General features: G+C 35.8%; 1 protein-coding gene across 1 annotated transcript in view; it reads left to right on the forward strand.

The window, feature by feature from the left end:
• Positions 1-19,191, forward strand: part of LOC143912713 (latrophilin Cirl-like) — a 161,839-nt gene that overhangs the window by 24,456 nt on the left and 118,192 nt on the right. Inside the window, exon 2 of the mRNA XM_077432024.1 lies at positions 18,796-18,872. Within this exon, the coding sequence (XP_077288150.1) occupies positions 18,856-18,872 (17 nt within the window). The 5' untranslated portion in view covers positions 18,796-18,855. The remainder of the gene's footprint in view (positions 1-18,795; positions 18,873-19,191) is intronic.

Consider the following 19,191-nt stretch of genomic DNA (forward strand, 5'->3'; position numbering starts at 1 on the left):
GCAAAAAAAAAACTCCACCAAATGGCAAATTTGTAAAAATGTTTGATATGGTAATGTAGCAAATCAGGTCACAATTTAGAAGAAGAAGACTCAAATAACCCCAAAGGCATCAAAAATTTCGTGTAATTTATTACAAAGTTCTTTTACATGTAATTTTTTTCATACAAATCTACACTTTGCCTTTGTTGATTTTAATCTATATATGTATGTGTAGTTGATGTTTGGTGACTCATTTTTTGGGTGCTTCGAAATGAAATCGGTAGAGTTATTTCGGATAGTAGTTCATAAAAGTCGGTTAAGATGACTATCCACGATAGAGCGATAAGGGTCAATAAGGTGAAAGAAATTGACGCAAGTGCGACACTTTCTTTGAGTTTGAATACATATAAATGTACGTTGCATGTATAATCGTTGGCTCTCTTTCACAGTCAGTTGACGTTCATTGTTCTTCTGTGAGGTGGTGAATGCATAAAATATTCAACGATCGGCTTCGATCGCAATTACCACAGAGAGAACGAACGACCGGGGAGAGAAAAGTGTAACCTCAGAATGGCCCAAGTCACTGGCAGAGCCGAAAATAATTACAGAGTCCATTGTTCGGGGCTCGGCAGAGGAGGCTTCGAGCACACCAGTGAGGTGAGGTGAGGTGTGGTGTACCTTGGAGTGTGGAGGTGGTCGCATTGTCTGGCCACAAGAACACTTCATAAACCAATCTGCGATTCGCGTGTCCTGAGCCTTCACGAGCCCCCCTTCGATGGTCGTCGTTAGCGTTCTCCGTGCTCCTATTCTCTTCCTTCTATGGAGAATTTTGAATTTCGACAGACGATGGAGCGCAACAACTCTCCTTTTGTTGCCTTCATTGTGTACATATATATAGATATTCAAATTTTAATTTCCTCTCATTTAATTAATTCCATTATCGTTTTCTTCTTACGTCGTCCCATCCTTATGTATATCGCATTAGCCGATATCCTATATCTGAAACGCTTCAATAGACGATCGACATCGATACTCTTATTAGGCGGAAAAGCGATATTCTTCGCAAAGCTTTCTTGGAATTTCTATTATTTTCGTACGGGTGTATAATAATAGCACTCGGAGTCGCCAAGTTTGTAAATTATTCATTATTCTTGTGGATGTCAGGGTGTTTCACCTATCGATTTATTGTGTTTAATAAATGATGAAACTGACAATGCTGAACGATTCTATTCTTATATGAGTACCTTGCGAATAAGTCTTTCTTATTGTGGCGTTCTCGTGCTTTGTAGGTATTAAATGTATATGAATGTAGGTATGTGTATAAAGCACGAATGTCCCATATGGCTATATATGGGGGAAGTACATAATTGAAAGATTCACCACGCGTGAAAGAGACATTGATGGCTAATAACGTGAATAAGATATAGTGTGAAAAAGAAAAAGAACTAGGCGTTTAAACAATTAAAATCTGACAAAGCGAGAGGGTTGCAGAAAGGAAAAATAAATACGGCAACTTACCATTAGACGTCAGTATGGTCAGAATTGTAGCATTTTTTAGACTTGTTTATTACGATTATTTTTCACCGTCGTACTGGCAGATTTGATTTGAATATATATTGTTGACCAAACCGCGCAAAATGGCAAAGTTTCAAAACGATCGGAAAAATGTAGGATATTAAATCCAAATGTTGTCAGATGAAAGAGCGAAGTGATTGTAGAGGCATGAACATAAATTTAAAAAATAATGTTAGATATGGACATTATTTTTAAAGTTGGAAAAATAATTTTAATATGTTAATATATTATATATGGACGATGGGGATTGCGGTATTTCTCTATCTTCTGGGACGATGTTTATTTTTATATAAAAAAATACATCAGGTTTACATGACCGCGACAGCAGGGCGGGTAAATCCCGAAGAATAAATATTGCAATAAATGTATTCATTAACGTTATCTATTTCTTTATAATGTAAACATTTAAGTTAATATTACTTAAATGAGTAATTTTTGTATAATGGTAGGGATAATGAATCAGAATATACATGCGTTTTACATACATAATTAGCATTTAGTGTCACGCGTTTCTTTGTGAATAACGTATTTGTGCCTAAATCAAAAGCTTAAATTCCTTCGCAGGTAAGTTTTGTAAAATTATTTCATGGTGTTATCTAAAAATACCTTTAAAAGTGACATTAGGCACGAAGCGAAAGAGCTTTTCTATTCTTTAGCGCGCACCCTCAGACGAAACATCCAATTAATTTCGCATTACATATTCACATATCGCCGTGATTATCTTGTCACGGCCATATTCGTCACTTTCCAATTAATTAGTAAGTACTCGGCGCTACCTGTTCCATTCGTTTTTCCATTTTCAATTTGCACCGTAAAAGTAAATGTCGTGCTTTCAATTAATTTCGCCGGTGTTCGGCTTCCGATTGAAATATGCTCGAACGAAAAGTGCTCACCATTAATCAACACGTATGCATACGCAAGTTTCATTTGCAACTATTTATATTATCGGTGTATATATAAAACGCATAAAAAAAAAGCACCAAATCATATTTCATGTTGTTGTGAGTTCATTACGTTTCAACTTTCGATTTTTACGACCGATTTTGAAACGCCAGAGTTTTCGAACTCTATTCATCAAATTAATTAGGTACTCATTTATATTATTATGATTATCGGATTGAGTAATTTACGTTTTCCGTGTAAAATTGGATGTGTAGCTTTATAGTCAGAGACAGTTCTGCAATACTGTCGTAAGTAGTGAACGATTTGTATTTGATTGACACTGATTTGTAACTACACAATAGCTCACACTGACTTCCTACATATTTAGTTTACGGGCTGTAAGTGCTCGTCATAAATGACGGGCGGTAATTTGGTTTATTGATTCCTTGATTCATTGTCTTACCTCCTTCCCGTTGCTTTCCATCCATCTCTTGATGTCTCTTTCACTGCTTTGTGCATTATATATATATTATTAGGGCATTGTTACATCTACATACATATATATACTTAATTTTATAAATATTTAAATTAGGCCTACCTTCAATCGTGTACTGAGAGCGGTTGTGAAATTTTGAGGTAATTCCAACTAAAACAAATGGGATATGACGGTGTACAAGTATATAATTCAATAGATAACTTCGCCGAGAATGGCATGGTATTAGTTCGGTGGGCGTATTTGTAACCGAACGAGAGATATTTTGATTTTTATTCGAGGTGTTGAAATTTTCATTGATACTCATTTATTGCTATTGTCTTGAATTGGCACAAACCGTGCAATGGCTTTTGTACGAGTCTATCATCTCAAACGAGTGTGGTACGTGACATTTGGAATTCACTAAGGAAATTCGTTTCCTTCATTTGACATTTTCATATCAAAGTCTATGTTAAATTAACTCCCTGTATAAGACAAAGATTGCCGTTCATTTTAAGGTTAGTATTACTTTTTAAGCGAAGTTTATAGTATTTTGAGATCGGAGCTTTGGGCCTTGGCTCTTAGGGTCGGGCCGCACCGTGTAACTTTGTCGGCCGACTTGTTGCGCGACACGAAAAAATGTATGGAAATGTGTGCGACAAACAAGTTGACGAGTGTGGCATGTCCCATCTACCTGCATGCATTGGTCTGGTCGCCCTCAACCAAGTTGTTCGCGAGTTGAGCGGTGCGGCCCGGCTCTTAGGTTTCGTGTTTCGACACTAAAATAAGGCAGGATTCTGATAGCTAGGTACTAGACAGTTTCATTATAAGACGGGCTATGATACTTATATTATTTGGTTTTAATCCTTATTGCAATATAATCGTAGGTTTGATAGACTAAGGCACATTATCCAATGCGTCATTTATACTACTAAAGTGACAAACGCAAAATTTTGTATGAAATCGTTTCAATAGTTACATACATAGATAGAATTAGCCAGGCAAACTTTGTCATAAAATAGTTGATTTGAACTAGACATCGGATGGTAATCTGGGGAATGGCAAATAACAATACGCCGTTCCAACAGCAAAAATAGGGTTTCTCTACGAAGTTAATAATAGCAAAACCCTCGCCCTAATTACCCTTCTATCTATTTTTTTTATAACTATAGGGTGGCTAGTCGCAGATGCTTTTGCAAATAATAATAGACCGCTCCATTAGTGTTCAAAGCAAGAAAGCAAAAAAAGCATGGTTTTTCTAAGAAATAAACAATAGTGAATCATTTATTGTGCCAGAAGCAACAGCCCTTAGCCTATGTCTGGTTATAAATAGAGGTAGGATAGTCACAGTGCTATCCATTATTCCATTGTTGTAAATCCTTTGTAAAAAAGGTTCGGCAAACCTTTAACAATGCATTTACAACCTTTGAACAATACACGGCACCTTCTGGGTCCGGTGACTAGTTATAAATAGTCTTCAGTGTTGACTGGATGTTTTTCAAATAACAGTAGACCGCTACAAAGCAAGAGAGAAAAAAAACATGGTTGACAATAAGCCGAAAGCACCGTCCCAACGCCGGTCTTTAGTTATAACTAGACACCGGATAGTCACAGTGCTATCCATTGTTCCATTGTTGTAAATCATTTGCAAAAAAGGTTCGGCAAACCTTTAACAATGCATTTACAACCTTTGAACAATAAGCGGCACCTTCTGGGTCCGGGGACTAGTTATAACTAAGGACCGGCGGATAAGATGCTCGACGGCTAAAAAAATGGTTCACTATTGTCAATTTCTATTGTCAAACATTATTTTTTGCTCTTCTGCTTTCACGGACAATGGAGAGATCTATTGTTATTTTACGCTCTTTAGTTATACTAAACCGCTCTTTAGTTATAACTCACCGGAGCCTGAGGGGGGCGTGTATTGTTCAAAGGTTGTAAATGCATTGTTAAAGGTTTGCCGAACAATGGATAGCACTGTGACTATCCTACCTCTAGTTATAACTAAAGTAGGCCGATAGATGCTTTTCGCACAAGAAATGGTTTACTATTGTCAATTTCTTAGAAAAGACATGCTTTTGTGATCTCTTGCTTTGAGCACTATTGGAGCGGTCTATTATTGTTAGAAAAGCATCCATCCAACGTTGATTTCTGGTTCCAACCATCCAAATCTTCGATAAAATCGAATATTTTTTTCAAATGCGGCTTGGGTTTGAACCCGAGACCTTTTTGGTTTTTTTGGTAGTAGCAGTTAGTTGTTAAAATGCCTGCATTCATTCACGAAGCAACGGTATTATTAACCAAACTGACGAACTCTTGAACTATCAAACCAACATTTCTTTCAAATCCTATGAACAGTTGGTATATACATATGTATATGATTAATTTTAGCAAAAATTTGTACGAATCGCTAATAGCCTTAGCTTTCGCAGCCGGTAGCTTCACCACACTACATTTACTATGTACATCCAAATGGTAGCCTTTTGATAAATAATTAGCGACGTCTTTTATAATACCATCTGTGTGTCGTCGCAGTCTGGGGGGAGGGGGGGGGGGAGGCTTTGCCCGACGGTGGCGCTTACGCCCGTCCAGCCATTAGTCGCTAGCGCCGGGATGGTAGCGTGCGCTAAATCTTGCATGGTTTTAAGTAGTTGTAACGTCGGTTTGGTCTACCGGTGTTTAAATAAAGTATTTATTAGTGACCTCACGACCGAGTGGCGAGCGAACACCACAAGCAGCGGGTTTTTGTTGGCCGAGCCGTCCGGACACTTTTAACGTGCAATTACACCGGAGGCGACCTATTGAATTATGAAAATTATACTTGCGCACACTGCGCGGCCGGCTCATTTAAAATTTATACTTATAATTTATTTTCTTAAACACTTCATACACGATATCGGCCGGCCGAAACGCCCATGACGACCGGCCGACCGTTTGAAATCTTTATTCGGTTCAATACACTCTTATTATATTGTACGTATGTGGGGTATGTGTGCGCTTGAGATTGTCCGCTGCACACATTTGGTCTTTGGATAAGAATCCGGTGCAGCGCTTTGTTTGTCACTTTTCGCAAAACAAACCGGAGATCGTATTCTGCTTGTTCTGCTGTTGTGTGTGGCCGAAGGAATCAGATTGCTTACAGAAATTGAATTTTTAACTAGGTAATTTGAATGGTGATAAAAAAAAAAAGTTAAAATATGCCAATGATTATATTATAATACGTACCTGTATTCTAAATGCGTGAGATCATTTAAAAATTTTAACCGGTTTTGTACTTCCGGAACTTTAGAATAATTATTGACTATTATTCTATTGTTTCCTGACCAGAAGCGTGTTTCGTTTATCGATGTCGATTATTTTTTTGTTGTATAGTTAAATGTGAGTGAGTTTGCTACCTACTTATACTAGGCCGTGAATTTTTTGAATTAGTTTGAAAATAAAAATGTTTTTAATATCAAACTCACTGAATTGTAATTAGTTATATGTATTTATTAAGTTAGGTCTCAATTAGTGAAAAGTTGTAGTAATGTAAGAATCGTTGGGCTAGATTGTAAGTACATATTTACAATATGTAGTAGATATAGGAATGGAAATCCATTTTCAATTATTAATTGTAAATTACCGATCTTTGGTTGAGTCTCAAGTTAAATTTATATAATATTATATGACGAAGCAACCGACTGATACATAATTGATATCGGTGGTGTAATTTGTGCCTCCCCAAGTCAATAGTGCTAAGTGGGTTCTAACAAGGTTTCGGTGTACTTAAAAGGTCACCGAATTTTGAATAATGTCATAGCCGGTGTATTAGTCGTGAGTGCTTTGAATTTCTTGAGACTAAATTAACTTCTCAGTTCAGCTGTGCCTATTTTTTTTTTTGCATTGGAAGTGAAAGTATGCATTTCCTGTGCATAGAGATATCTGCAAATTATCACTTCTATATTTTTTTTATCACATCTAGTTTCGTGTCGGAACTTTCGTTTTGATTTATTAACATCGAGATTATCTTTGTCTGTTTGTATTATTTTTAGAGTTTATATCAACATGGACAGTTTACATCATATATGTATTCCAAAGTTAAGAATATTTTTTGCTGATATTAAGTGTTTAGCTTGTTTTATTATATGGTCTAGTTTGATTCTGTACTACTCATTTGCGTGTAGTACTAATTTCACATTCTAAAAAAAGGGTCATTATTTAGTCTGTTTTATATAGCGAAATTATTACTGAAATTATACGTCTGCGTACAAAATAAAATTTCAATTGCCACATATTAAGGGATATCTAATTGTAGTTAATCCACTCGAATATTATACCGAGAATTCAGTATACGATGGAATATAAGTTACCCTCGATGTAGAGTAAAGCGTTTAGCGTAGGTATGACCTCTGTTGACATTGTCGCAGACGGACAAAACGTTTCGTATATACTTACAATGTATTTTCATAGAATTTTCCAGGCCATAAACAAGCAGACGTTAGTTTATATACACAATTTCAATTATCATCGTTGTCAATAGACGTAGATATCCGGTTTTGATCTCGACCATTAGAGTTCGGTGGGGGCGGAATGAAATCAGTGTAAATACATATATTTGCATTCAAATATTCAATAACGAATATAAATGTGTAAACGCTGGTTACCCGAACGAATTGCTCCTCCGTTGGGTTTAATCGTCGTCTGTCGCATTAAAAAAAAGTGGCGATAAATAAAGTTATAATATGTGGCGGACGGAGTTCTTATGAATATTAATCGATTAGAGGAGAGCAAGCGGCGTTATTTTAGGAAACGAGTCACATTAAGAAATCGCACCTCGTGCGAAAGAAGACAATCTAATACCGAACACACATTCTAGTTAAATTGAATAATTCTTGGCCGCGCGACTCGCTTTGTAATAAAGCGCTTCGTTCCGTATTACAGCCTGGGCTAGAGGTCGGAAACCTTTTTTAAGCGAAGAGCCATTATTTCATACCGCCACAGTGGTAGGGCAAAGGGTTTTGGGACACTTCCTCCTACTCTATTCCTCGTCCCATTCGGGCAATAACCGTATTTGTATTTTAACATCCGGCAATATTCCCAGCAAGGGACATAACCAGCAGAATAGACTAGTGGTTACCATATACTGCTTTAAACAAAAGGGTCACGGGTTCAAATCCCACTGGTGTTTGCTGGCCAGACCTTGGATTTGTGACTCCAGGTCGATCGTTTCCTATCAGAATTGAAAATTTATCTGATTTTCATTGAAACGGTTCCTACAAATCGTCAATCTTACCCATTTTCTCGCAAAATCTCGAGTTTAGAGCAATGTCGAATTTCGCTGAATTGTATAAAATGCTACAAATTTGCAAATTTTATCATAAACGTCTCTGTGGATGTTATTTGATATGTATTTATAATACTAATAATAATTGTATCAAATGTACAATGTTTCTGGCCAGAAAGGTGCATTGGGTTAACCTGTTAGGTATTCCTGGTATAAATTAAAAATACATCAATAAATGTCTAGAATCGCACGGCTCAAGCTATATAACATGCGATATAAAACCAAATAAAAATTATATTGCCCTAGGTGGGCCTCGAACTCGTTACCCTCTTACTGATAACTCGAATGCGTTGCCTTTGTGCTTATCACAAATTTTAAATTCGTTATAGTGAAGATTTCGCTTAATTGGGACACATCAGGCCAACAAATTGTTTCCTAAATAGCCTGCATGCTCTTATAAGCGAAGTACATTTGGTATTTGTCCCAAATAGTCAGTTTGGTGATGAAGTAAATCATTTTGGGCTGCAAAAAAAAATTGTTTCAGGCCGCATGCGTATACATTATTAGTAAAACACTTCGATTTAAGCTTTAGGAAATTAAAAAAAAATTCTAATAATGTACGAGTTGATATTTTATCGAGCCTATCACTATTAAAGTGAATTTACAGTTTTCAACTAAGCACAATTAAATTTCATACACATTTAAAAAAAAACGCAAGCTAATTTCTTATAAAAAATCTTGTGTTTTCTTCCCAATACAATTTACACATGATTCATATTTTATACTGTGGCCTTCATATTTGTAATCATCCATGCTCTTTTCCGTTTATAATGTTATCAATATGTATAGTCGATCGATTGCAATAACAAATGCATATTTGGAAAGTAATTTCAATATTCCCCCTGGGTAACATTCTATTGTTCTTGTATTTGTAGACTGGATGCAAAAACCGGAAATCAACGTATAGTATCCTTTTCTAGTCTCTTTGTTAAAAAGTGACGAAGCCGAGTTTGAAATTAATTAAGAATATAAAAATGGAATTAAATAAAATTTTGCAGCCGGGTTTGGCTCGTAAACTGCACGTTGTCCGTGCCTAGTTCAAGCTCACACGAATTAAATTATCGAGGTTAAGTCATTAAACTAATACACGGAGAGCCGAGAAATGAGATTAATTACGGCGAATGATTGCAGTGCGGGATATAATTTGCGTCTGGCTAGATGGCTCTAATAATATTTAATAGGACGCGTTAGTTGAGCGCGTGCACTTTTTAAACAATGAGAGATAATATCTGGCATAACTCGACCGACGACAACAACTCCCTCTATGTATATCCATTCTATTTTCCTATATTCATTTCCTATATTCGCTGTACGTGACGAGAAAAAAGCGCCAGCCGCCGAGGGTTAATTTGTAAGCGGCGCATAGGGAGTTTAACCTCGATGTGAATATTAAACACTCGACTGGTGTGATTAACGGTTAGCCCGACGCCGATTTGCATATTCGACATAAACTTTAATATCTAATAATAACAACGATGTGAATAATTTTGCGAAAGACTCCACACACACACACACACACACACACACACAGTACACACGGGCGAGAGCCATCGGATGCAATCGAATAGTCGATAAATCAAATTTTATTCGTTCGTTTCGACTTGGTACGCTTTTCTAATCTCGGTTCGATGTTCCCAGATGTCGCCTACATCCTCCCGGGTGCCATTCGAGCAATTTTCGTATCAAACTTCATTCACTCCGTATTATCCTTCACCTTCGTTATGCTTCTGAACACCCACGATATTCCTCTTTCGATCTATTCTTGTTAAGTCAATTCACATTGAAACCCTCCGGCTCCGTAGGACGAAAATTTTATCACGACCAACTTTTTCTGAGTACAAGTAGGTATAGTTTTAATATAGATCAGTGTTTTCCAACCTTGGGTGCGAAAGTATCGCTTAGGGATACGCGGATATTAAATATTTATTTATATAATTTTAACTATTTAGCTAATTTAAAAATACATTCTTAATTACTTGACACTAAAATTGTATGCACTGTCCCTCACAGAGGTATCTCTCGACACCTCGCAAGAATGCATCCACGGACTTGTATACTCCTTAAAGTACTTACGTAATAACTTATAAACAAAAGACAATGTACATATACTAAGATTTAAATTGTCATAATTTGTTATAATTTCTAAATTTCCTGCACATTTATTGTTGATTATTTTGCCAAACATTTCGTTTGCCAAATTTATTCATGTAAACATAAGTTGAGTTTAAACGGTAATTGGATTATTAGTCATATTTCGATCGCCCAAACGAAAAATTTTCCCATGAAAATCGCGAATACCAAGTATTTGGCACTCGAGTTCTCGTTTGTATGATAGTTATTGTTAGTATGATAGACTTTTCGGCTGCCAGATGTTCCGTTATAGAGATTTTAATAACTTTTGGGCGAGCGCTTTGTGACCAATAATCACCGAACCGTTTAAACATAGGTTGAGTGATTGTTTACTAGTAGGAAGGTCGTGTATTCAGATCCTGACTGGAATAAAATATATCGATTTTTTCGATGTTTTCGAGTACGTCTATCAGAATTCAACTCGACTGTTTCCCGTTTCGGCTAGTCTGAATTTGGTTGATTATTTTAATCAATACATGTTCTTGCGGTTTGTAATTAATTAATATATTTGTATACCTACATTCCAACCACATAATGCGTTTGATATTTTCAAAGTGGACTATAGCTTTGATTTAGAGTGGCAAATATAATACTGAATTGAAATTACCAGTGTTTTGACAAACTATTTCCCTAGCATTTTTCAGTTTGATTATATTTGAGGTTCATATTTAGAATCGATAAGCGTTCTTAATTTACGAAAATCGACTGTATATTTGTCTATTCGTTTATACACCGCTTTAAATATTGGAGGTTTATTTAATTACAAAAAATAGTAATAATATGAGGGGTATAATTCTTGTACATAGGCAGCCAAGGGTTACGCAAGTTTAAAAAGGCTGGGAACAGTTGATGTAGATAAATCAAAATGTTTATCCTAACACAGAAAAATAGCGAATTTAATGTACATGTATGAAATACTTGCTCGAGAGATAAGAATATTATAGTTTGAACAAATGTAGACATAGTTACAGTTTTGTCATAACTATGTATCTCTATAGTTTTTAACGGCTTAGTTTTGTAACAAAAGGGTCAGAGGAAAACAAATTCATGCGAAGGGAAAGTTTTGAGTTTGATAACAAAAATCAAGTGGTTACTACAAATCTGTTTCTCTTAAAACAATGCATACATTTAATATATCAATAGGACATTAAAACGATTTATTTCTATAGCAATACATCAGTATTTTTATTACCAACCTCAATATGATAAATATTGTAGAAATGTCTATTCTTATCACGCGTATGGTATCAGAATTAAGAGATGCATTAATATGTAAACAAAGACTACATACATAGAATCAATTAAAAAATTCGTCATGGCAATGATATAAGCGTATGTATCATATTATAATGTTTTCCTGTTGATATACTACTTTTTTTCCGCTTTATTGAATCGTAGAATGACACATTGTGAATTGTATAACTGGAAAATCCGGGAGATTATTTTAGCTTTAATTTTTGATTTTAAAAGGAAAATATTTTTAATTTTTAATAATACAATTCAATTTGATTTTTTGACTGCTGATTTGAATTACTCGCGTTTTCAAATTCAATGATTGTTCACGTGTGGAGAAAAATTATGACGTTTTTGTACAAACATTCTGTTTTCCTCAACCTACATTCACTTTACGTATTGCTGGCATGTTATTCGATGATCATGTGGGTATTTTTTCCAGGTAATTATATTCTAGCATGAGTCTTGATAATATAAACGGCACATAACAATAGATTAGATCCCGATTTACTCACCGTATCGTGTCGCTCACTAGGCGCAATTTACACGACCCTATCTCTCCCTACCTACGTATGTATGTATGTATATTTACATCTAACTACCTATTGTCGAACACATGGCTTTTCGCACAAGTTGTTTACGATCTTCCACTGCGGAAAGCTCGTCGTGACACAGTCGCCGAATATAAAATAATAAATAAAATAAAAAAAATGATAAAAAACGGTGCGCAGATTACACGGAGCCGCGTCTCGTAATGCGAGTCATTAGCGGTGCCCGGTCGACGCTTCACTTTATTACGGACAGTTTCTGTTTTTTCATCTTCTTTTTTTTATTTTAAATTTTCGTTCTTCCTCTTTTATAACCAGATGTAACCGAATTCCTTGCCGACGAAATCTATAAATCTGTCCGCTCCTAGAGTGCGCCTCGCACACGGTGTTCCAGGCGATAACAAACGACTACAATATCATCGACCCTCGTTATTTACCCCCACACAATTTTGTACATGTGCACAACCTGCCTTTTGTTAATTAATCGCGAGATTGACGAATCGGATCGCTTTCCGTTTTCAGGATATATTTTTGCCAATTCGAATAATAATAAGTTAACGACACACAAAAGTAATTTTCGTTGTGACACGCGCGGATAAAGAATTGATTGATGCGCTCGAAGCCATCGCTCTGGTCTGCTTACACACTTATACATAAATGTATGTATATCGTACGAAACAAATTTGAAGGCAATCGCTTGTATAATTTACGATCATTTTTTTGTGTTTTTGCACGAGTGTGTGTGTTGGTAAAAAGCCGTCGCTTTTTAGATAAGAAAGAACTCCAGTCTGGAGACTGGAGAGTCGAGTCCCTCTAGAGTTCGTGTTCGAAGTTTGGAAGGACGCTGTATAAGCCTGCTTAGAAACCAAAATACGCTTATGCAAACAATTACTGCTCTAACATTGTAAATTTACTTTAAAGTTGACTTTTAGTCTTCTGGAGAGTTGCTTTTAACGAAACCTATGTGGGCGCCGATTGTAAGACTGACACATTTAGTCTAGATTAGATCAATACTTAAAACCCTTTTAATTTAAAATCGACTCAGTGTTTAGAAGTTGGTTGCTTTTCTCAATGGAGCCCGGTCACACCGGGTGACTTGCTTTCAACTTGGTGGGTGACTTTGTTACGCGACCAGATCAAATGTATTTAGTTGTATGGAGAATGCCACAATAGGCACCTCACAGGTTGCCCAATTCATCCGACTAGAGAGATCGGTTGCCAGCGTTCAGTATGGTCATGTTGATTGTATTGTTTGAGCAACCGTCGCGATACCTCAGAATGTATAGCATTGTATTGATATCACACTTGGTGATTAGTTGCCAGCAACTACATAATGAATATGTGTGACTATCGTCACGTATATTCATTATGTAGTTGTATTCATTATAAGAAACAATCGACTTGGAGTCACAAATATCCAAATCTGACCAGTAGTATTAAAGATTGGCATGGGATCGAACCAGGTAACCTCTCGCTGCTAAACGCAACCACCGAGCCATATTGCTCGCTCGGTGGTTATATACTTTAAGTTTAAAAATATCACTCTTCGAAAACCTTACCTCAATTTCAATGAAAATAGTGTTTATAAATGAAACTAGAATTTTTACTTTTTAGGCTTTTGAGCGTGTTGAAACTTTGGGCCTAAAATTAATCAAAAGCATTGTTTAGTGTGAGTAGTTTAAAATTGTTTATTATTTTATTAATATTCTCATATGCTCATACTTTTATGATATAATATGAATGTTCAAAACATGTGAAGGAAGATTAAGATCTCCAAAATCGTTTTGAAAAAAATCAAGTTTCACTTTACGCCCTCTTCTTTATCGACTTTCGGAACATCTTGTGCACATCAGATCTGGTCCCGTTTATTGGCTGTAAAACAACTTCATTATTATCATGGCATCGGTGCTATGTTTGATTTAGTGAGCTAATATTCCTGTTTAAAAGTTTACAGTGCCGTACCTACGAGTGCTTACGATTTCCTCTGCTCCACGCACGTCTTGCATCACTAATCTTTGCACGTCTGCTTATCTCCACGAATAGATACATCTATTTGGCTTCTTGCTCAATTTGTAATTCCCTCATTATATGGCGTATTCATCGCATATTCAATTCCTCTCCTCTTTGGACTTTCTACATACACACGTACGATCCCGCTTCTTCCCATGCTGATAAAATGCAAAGAGAAATGAGTGGGGTCGACTCTCGAAGATTGACATTTGTCGTTTACCATATATATAACATACAAGTGGTTATCGGTAATCTGCAATGTTGGGTAACCCGTTGCCGGTCCCACTGTGCACTTATCGGATACAATCTAAACTTGCAACTTGCAAACTTATGCAAGATACTTCGGATATCGATTTTCAATACGCCATCAATGCAAAAGGTTTTCTTTTGATTTGTAAAACCAGTATGTGGGAGTTTCAGTGCCACAATTTTATATCGCATATTGTGGAATTAAAGTGTCTCGTCGTTAACTTTCACTGGCTTTAATTTGTAGGATTTATTAGTGTTGCGACTAATAATTCTGATTTATTAATGTGAATTGACCCGAAACGTGTATTTTTTTCGTAAAAAATGTAATAAAACCACTGGGTGCTATAACATATTAGCGTTGGAGAGGTTGTAGGTTGTGGCATGTTGTAGATATAGAAAGTGCAATTTCTCAAGGTTCTAGACATGACTGGTAAAGGATAATCGACAGTTTAATTTGACCCGTTAACCCGACGTGCACAAAGCTGCAAAATGTGTGTAATATTACATTACCGACTTTCACATGTGTGATAATTGCACGTTAGTGTTGCCAATTTAATATTTTTTTAAATATAAATATAAAAATGTTATTTTATTTGGTGAGCGTATTATATATTTTTTTAATTTAGAGGTGTTACACCGGTGGATGTAATTTCACTTTTTTTTAAGGCGACTGAAATCATCCACGTTCCTTTTATAGCACTCTTTCATCTCTTTTTGATGTGCCATCCCGGTGCTCTTGAAGGTGACTTGCTGAATACACTTCTGAAGAGAGGGATTTTTTTTCTATAGAAATCAACTTGTTTGGGTTAAGGCTTTATCTTCAAAATCATTTCACTAACTTTTTTTTTCAATTCTATCGTCGTAGACGTATTACAAAAATATCTTGCGTAAAAAATATTTTTTTATGCGCGATACATCTACGGTTTTTTGAGCGTTTTTAAATTTATTGTCGCGCTAAATGACAAGTCGTTATTCAATTTTTTGGAACACTCTGTTTTTGAGATTTATTGTATTGAGATGTATTTTTGATTTGTGATTTATTCCCCGTCGGTCGGCGCTCGTATGTTAATGCACATATTTTACAATGTAGTTTCGCCATTTTCTTTTTTTTTATTATTATTTTTTATTATTATCCAGATTGGTCTTTTGTCAATTGTTACCAGCTCATCCTTTTGTGTCTGTCTCACTTTCACTGCCGATCTATCGATGCCGCCATCTAAACTTATGATTACCACTTCTTTTATTGTACCTTGTCGTGGAGCTCTCGGGAAACGGATATCGTAATTACATCTAAAGCGTTCACATCTCGTTTTTTTATTCTTTTTTTTTGTTCACAACTACAACATCATCATCACGCCTCGCGTCCATTAGCTCACGGCAAGGTTGTCTATAAACTTTCAATAGGAATATGAAGTTCTTACTTTGTCAATAAGGATAGGCAGATGTTCTATGCAAATTGCACATACATTCTTGTAACGATAGGAAGGCACTTGACATATTCTAGTGCTTTTATAAGTGGCAAACATACTTCACGTTCAAACAATGCATTCGACAATTCAATTTCGAAATACAACTACATATATGTAATACTATTACACAGCTATACAATTCTATGCTGAACAGTGTTCAGTACCCTCTTACATACAATCGTGACTTTTTTATATAATTTTTTAATTATACGTGCTATTAGGAATTATAAAAGTGATCTCAACCTCACAAGCTTCAACTCTATCGTTGGCAGATTTCGAAGCTTTTACGTACACACGATCAACAACCCATACGACTCACTTTAAAAAAGCTCATTCTTGCGAATGAGCTTTCAATACGTATTAGAATTTTCGATTGAAGCAGGCTTTGCTGCTAATATACGAGTATATATATATATATATATATATATATATATACATATCAGTGGCGTGCCGTCATTGGACTAGGTGGTCTAAGCTAGTCTCCTAAAATTAAAAGAATAACAACAGTTTAATTACAATACATTCAAATCGTTGTCCATATTGATATTGTTCATTCGGATTACCGAAGTTCAGAAATCGGAATCGTCCCTACTAGAAGTACTGGTAGTGGAATGTTATGGTATGGTCCGCCGCGTCGTTCGCTTGCACGGACTCGCCGTCTCAATTATGTTAATTCTGTTAAGCATATTTACACAGAATTTCTTGTATACAAATATGGCACTTGGGACTAGGGACTTGGCTCGTAAAACGATTCCCTCGGAACAAATCAGCGTGGAGCGCGCAGAAACAAATAATAAGGCAATGGAATGTTGCATTCTTGATCGTTTGTTCTACAAATCATTCAGAAGATTAAGTTTTAAGGATAAACAAAATGATATTATGAAAAGTAGGCTACTTAAGATATTTCTGTTAGCATAAAAATTAAATTTATACTCATCACTTCAAAACAGATTATTATAATTCAAAAATTTAAAATATTTTTTTTTGTACATGTCTTGTTTTAACCGTCACGGCACGCCACTGATACTTATGAATCTAAAGCTGAACATAAGTTCAGCTATAAGTTTATTTTGACCAATTTTACAATTTCAGAATAAGGCATGCAATTCCCGTTCCCGTTCCAAATCCCGTTTTAAGTGATGGTTGGAGCTCAAATAACCTCTCTTCAACACCGAAAGTCTCTTCAAACCAACTAGTAACGTGGTTACCAACAAACACATTTCCTTAACTACATAATGGCGCTTCAAAATTTCGCGTCGGTAAAATTGTAATTACGAATATTATTATTAAGAGGTTTTTTTTTTGTAGCAAGCTTCCCGGAAATGCATACAACAAATCCTGAAAGTTCCATCGTAATCGGTTGAGTGGCTTAGGAGCCTATACGAGACAAACAGACATTCCATTTTATATATATATATATAATATATAGATTGTTAGATTTGCCTAAAGTTGGAAAGCTACATATTTATTTATTTATTATTAAATTGCTAATGAATTATTTACAATTAACAATTTCAAACTTAAACTAACAACTATAATATAACATAGTTAACAAAATTAACAAACAGCATTTTATCAAACTTACATATATGATTACATCATCTTATACCACAGAGGTATCCATTAACACCCCTCAAGAAAGCACCAATGTTACTAGCACCTCTAATGCTCTCAGGAAGGGCATTATATATTTGAACACCTCTGTGGAAAACACCTACAGTTTTAGCTTCCCTAACTCTACCTATAATTAATTTATTCCTATTTCTAGTTTTATAATTATGTATATCTCTATTCCGAACTATATGATTATTAAAATATTTGGGTAATAGATTCTTATCTAGCTTATATATAAATTTTAAAGTGCTTAATTTAAAACTATTTCTAATATCCAACCATTTCAATTCATCTAATATACTTCTTACATTCTTACTTATATGTACTTTTCTGAAACTGGAGACTGATGATTTTCCACAGTCTGCGACTACACCTTCAACTTCATATTATATTCTCCTCTACTTCTTTTGTATGTATGAGCTGATTTACATATCCGACTTCTGTTTCGACTTTGATGCACTTTTTGCCGGATTTTGTTTTATACGACCGCCCTGCTGGTCAGCCTTTTTGCAAAATCGGGGCCGCATACTCTCGTCGTCTTCGTCGGCCTTTCTTGTTCTCCCGTCGATGAATTGCCCACTATTAACATACGTCTTCTCACGTACTCTCTTGTCCTCTCCCTCAGATGCATATCGTCGTCTAGCTCTCGCTCACCTGATAATATCAGGGCCTGTTAGGTAGATGAGTATCAGCGGTGCCCATTCCATTGTTGTTGCTTCATGCTGCACCTCAACCTTTCCAAACTTGTTTCCACAACTAACCTGCTGAAGCGTCGATGCATTTCAATTCGGACTGTAACTCGAGATTCAAATACCAAATTGTCGTCTCATCCTCGAAAATGATCCTCGGATACCCGGTAATTTATACGCAGGCCCGATATATCCTGCATAGGCAGGTATAATATAAAGATGACTTCATCGAACGTGCAATATTTTTCGCATTCACTTCTTCTTCTTTATGCGCGCGTCGATAACATAAATATTACATGCACTTTTCCCGAAGTCCTTTCACACATGTGCCGTGTTGAATTACGGGTACGTTATCTTTTGTGACGTTCGATGGTCCGTGGAATCTGTCCCCCACCATTTTGTAAATGTACCTCACGCTCTTTTCTCCCTTCCACCATTTTGTTTGATTCGTTATACATACTTGTGTGTAGGTATTTCGCAACGGACCGACTATTATGTTTGATTCAATGGCGTTCCGTGTGATTTATATTTTGATAATCTCACACTTTTTTCTATATGGCTATATTTGAAATAACAAATTGAGTAACACGTTTTTTATGATGATTTTTTTTTATCTTTGCAGATATGCACCGTGACAATTACCAAAATTGAGACATGAACTTGTCATCTAGATTTGTCAACGATGTGTACGCAGAAAAGGTATGGTTGTTTTATTATCATTATTATTTTAGTTCTGTTCATTTTGAAGCACGATAATTGGCTCAAATTAAAATTTGATCGATTCCGTCAGATAAGCTAGTACAGTGGCGCGCTTAAATCTTCTATGCAAGCTTTACGGAAAATTTTATTTATAGAAGACTAGAAAATATTAGTTATCATTAAATGTAACTAGCCGAATTGTTCGAGCGGGTGAAAACATGACTCCGTGTTTTCAAAAACCGTCCATAACAGGATTTCCCAAACTTTTTCTACGATGGAACACTAAACAAATATTGAAGTTTTGACCTTGGTTATTTTG

The sequence above is a fragment of the Arctopsyche grandis genome, chromosome 6 (assembly GCF_051622035.1).
Source record: "Arctopsyche grandis isolate Sample6627 chromosome 6, ASM5162203v2, whole genome shotgun sequence".
NCBI lineage: Eukaryota > Metazoa > Arthropoda > Insecta > Trichoptera > Hydropsychidae > Arctopsyche > Arctopsyche grandis.